The sequence below is a fragment of the Morone saxatilis genome, unplaced genomic scaffold (genome assembly GCF_004916995.1).
Source record: "Morone saxatilis isolate NCDOM2014 unplaced genomic scaffold, NCSU_SB_2.0 Contig11, whole genome shotgun sequence".
Lineage (NCBI taxonomy): Eukaryota > Metazoa > Chordata > Actinopteri > Moronidae > Morone > Morone saxatilis.
In genome coordinates, this window is record NW_023339663.1 from 24,561,241 (window position 1) to 24,565,384 (window position 4,144).

The 4,144-nt window shown below is 39.4% G+C and overlaps 1 protein-coding gene across 1 annotated transcript in view; it reads right to left on the bottom strand.

Annotated features, from left to right (window-relative positions):
- Positions 1-1,655, bottom strand: part of lrrc28 (leucine rich repeat containing 28) — a 6,107-nt gene extending 4,452 nt beyond the window's left edge. Inside the window, exons 1-3 of the mRNA XM_035652174.1 lie at positions 1,512-1,655; positions 770-1,009; positions 259-299 (exon numbers count right to left, since the gene is read on the bottom strand). Of these exons, the coding sequence (XP_035508067.1) occupies positions 259-299; positions 770-937 (209 nt within the window). The 5' untranslated portion in view covers positions 938-1,009; positions 1,512-1,655. The remainder of the gene's footprint in view (positions 1-258; positions 300-769; positions 1,010-1,511) is intronic.
- Positions 1,656-4,144: the final 2,489 nt, after the last annotated feature.

The following is a 4,144-nucleotide window of genomic DNA, read 5'->3' on the forward strand; positions in this document are numbered from 1 at the left end:
TTTTTTTGTGATACGCAACAATATCATATGTTGTCTCATAGTTATAATTTAGAAATGCAGCAGACAGCCTCATTTAGTACAAATCATCATTTTCACCGTTTAAAGCCAAAGTATCTGGTGTACCAGTCACATTTCTGATGATGCCAGTCAACAACGACCCCAAACAGAAACGTGGCGACTCCTTGCTATTAAATAACAATTGTTATCATTATTTGTACAAACAAAAAACAAACAACCACAGTTTAGCTGAATACTCACAGTTCAATTAGATTGGGGAGCTTCTGAGCAAGATTGTCAGGCTGATGGAGAGAGAGAGAGAGAGGGAGGTTGTGTAACACAGTCAATACAGTAAGCATAAAAGGAAGCTAAAGTTTCATATAGTTTTATGTGACAGTCGCCTTCCACCAGCTTCAGACGGTTATACATTAAGTAGTTTCCCAGTCTTTGCTGTAGTATTTTCTTTGTATTACTTTCCATCATACTCCACCTAAATCTACATAGTTAGTGACTTTGTAATGACTCACGGTTTTCCCTGTAGGGTGTAACGTAACCAAAAACTTTTAACAGATTAACCTGCACTTGACCCACGTGTTCTGGATCAAAACTACATGTCCTGCAGTCATTAGACTTTTAAAATCACCTGGTCACGCTACTTCTAACATTTGTAAAATGATAGTGAGTCCTGCTCTGTTGTGCATTTCTGTGAACACAAGACAAGCACTAACTGTATCAGTGGCATCTGACACAGTAAATAAACCAGAGTGGATACCAGAGTAGTGAGCGAGTTCCTCTTCATGTACAGCCTCTCCAGAAACTGCAGGCCTTCATCCTTCAGCAGCTCTACGGGGAAATTATTCAGGTTTCTGTAGTTCAGAAACAGGTTTTTGTGGCGCTCCTGCTTGGCCATGAAAATAGTTTCATGGAGTTCAGTTGCCATTTCTGAGGAAAGCTCTCCTCCCCGGTGGAGGAGACTCGGCAGTGCCTCCTTCCTCTATGGCATTATTGTTCCCTGAAACACAACAGAGGCATTAGAGGACAGCAGTGTTTGTGTCTGAGCTTTACAACGGGGACACACAGGATAACACAGCGTGAGACAGGAGCATTAAAACCAAACATTGCTAATCCAACTAGTTTTAATGCCTCTGCACCATAACAACTCTAACGTTAGTTCATACAGCAGCGGCATATTAAATTAGTTCAAGTTTCCCACAAACTATGTTGCTTTAAGGCCATTCATGGCTAAACTACCGCCAGTAACAGGAAAAGTTCTCCGGTAGTGTTGATACAGCGCAGGGTCGTTGATGCTAGCACAAAGACCCAGTAGTTATTATAACGTTATATATATAACTATATATAACTATATATATATATTGTTGTTTTATATATAACTTAGGTTGTGTTAGTGCAGACTAACTTCACTTAACTAGCTAGCACCATTAGCATGCTAGCTAAGCAGCTGCCATTAGCACATCGCTATCGATAACAAGAGCCGCAGAGAAAACATTGTTTACCTTAGCAGGTTTGGACCATTGTATGTACTGTGTCGCCCACATGTGCTCAGTGCTGTTGGTAAAAGCACAGCCGCTAACGCTAACTAACGGCTGCTCAGCTGCGTCTGTCATAAACAACGTATGACGTCACTGCCCCGTCTCCGGTCAGAGGTGACGCAGCACACTGCTGCCGCCCCCTGCTGGTTCATCACTACACTGCAGCATTTATGTTTCTGTACAACTTTATGCCGCTACGTATGATATTACAGTTATTATTGTTTTGACAGCTATTGTTGCTGGTTAAGATTTTAAATCATGTATAAATAATAATCTTAAACAAAATGGGTTGGGACATGTTTCTCCTGAGAGCTCAATCACCTGCATGGATAACTCAAATCCACTTACTGAATAGTTCCTTGGTGATGAAGAAAATACTCAAATCAACAAAACTGTAACGGGAAAGTATTATGATAAAAACATTTTTCTCTGTTCATATGGTAGTACGAGCAGTAAGCTGCTTATAGATACCAAAAAAGTAAACATTTTAGAAAATATACATTAACCTGTAAGACATGTATTATCGTGGGTGATTTAACAAATAGCTGGAAAGTTAATGCATCATGTTTTATATGTAAAAAAATATACACACACACAATACGTTTTGTATGTTTAAGCAACCTCTAACTGAAGCCATATAGTGGTAAAATGATATTTCTAATTTTTCTTTTTTTATCCTACTGTATCTCTTCAGTAGCCTGAACCAGTCCTCCATCACCATTCTGTTGTGGATCCAAATGTGTATTTAGCTGTATGGACACTGGGCTGTGCTGTACTGATAATGACCTAGTTTAAGCCAATCCTTGTGCCATAGAGTACAGTAATACAGTGCTCTCTGTAGGAGATTAGGTATAACTCAAGAGGGAAACATTTTTAAATGTGTCTTTCGGTACCTGCGCACCTCCAACACCCATTGAGCAAATTTTACAAAGTGAATTCAGTCATTTTAAGATGAGAAACATTGGACGAACCAGACAAGATGTAAAGTGAAGCCCCTCACTAGCATTGTTTAATATGTGTCAGAGCACAAATGATACACACTCCCCAATAAAAACAGTGAAACAGTTTGCATACATTTTTATTCATCTTAAATCTTGTGTAGAAAAAAAGAATCGGAGAAACAGACACTCTTTTCCTTCAGCCAATAATTTTTCCCAGTACTCAGAATATATTGACAACTGGAAAAATTCTTAGCAGAACAAAAGAAAACCAAAATGAAACCTCAGTCTAACAGATCATTTCAATAGAAACGCAAGAGTTGGAAGGCTATGAATAATTTACACACATCAAAATCTTGATAACAAATTGGCCATCAATGTGACAAAAGGAAAAAAAAAAGAAGAAATTTGTTTGATTTTACGTCCGCTCTGTGAGGTGTTCCAGTGGTAAAAGTGAGGCAAAAATCAGACCACAAACACTGAAAGACCATCCTGATCTTATATCAGTACACACTGGCACAAGACCGCCACCACACTAACCACTCGGCTGTCATCAGGCTCGTAACCAGAACCCAAAATCACTCCCAGCCTGAAACTACAAACCAGCTTAGGTAGGGAAGGAAAAGAGTAAAGATGCTTTTAACTGGGATTATGATGACTGTGGCAAAAGGTCTAGGTACACTGCCAAAGTAATGGCAAAAAAAACCCTGGAGAGTCAAGAGGAAGTAATACACAAAACATCATTAACTAGCTCTTCGGTTACCAGCGGTGTTACCATAGGAACCAATACAGATCAGCTCTCAGGTCACCAGTCCTGGAACACTCAAACCAGATGTTGACTGACTTCCTTCTACTCTGCGTAGTTTCATTAATTACTGATGAGAAACAGCAGCTTTCAGTAAAGACTGAGAATGGAAATGTCATTAACAGTTACACACACGTTATCATTTTCACTATATATCAAACGAAGAAATGACAGAATGTCATAAATAGTGTTGTGTTGAAAGTTAACCAGCGTAAACTGTCCCAAATTAGACAAACAGATCCCCATAAAGCAGCCAGAGGCAACTGACAAGTCTTATAATGTCCATCTATATGTGGTGAAAGACTGCAGTCCTGGATCTACACGCCTCCAGTTCCATTCCTAATGGGCCAAAGTGTTTGAAGATATTGTAACAGCATCTTCAGACACATGCCTAGACCAGAAAATCCATAGTTTTCAGTCAGTAAATGACTTCCTGCTTAAAGACAGTATGGCCCTTTTAATAATGACCAAAAGCACAATGTAACAAGTCGTATATGGATTTAAAAGATTATATGTTTTCCCCCAACTGACGCCTTCTGACAGCCTCCGTTTGTGCCTCGCATGTATTACCATTACATTCACAGAGCATGCGATTTCTTTCTCCACACTGAACACTCTGAAGGGATTTACAGATTCCTCAAAGACTCTTCTTAACCATCGGGATCAAAAATATTCCGTCTGCAGCAAAAAACTAAAAAAAAAATCTCCTAATCCAAACAGAGATGGCAGCCGGAAACGCCATACGTCTGTATGCAATGTGTACAAGTTTTATTATCAGTTACAGTAGTCTACATGCTACACTGTAGAGATGGCCATTATCTGTATCCGCCCAACCAACTAAACTATCTGTATTC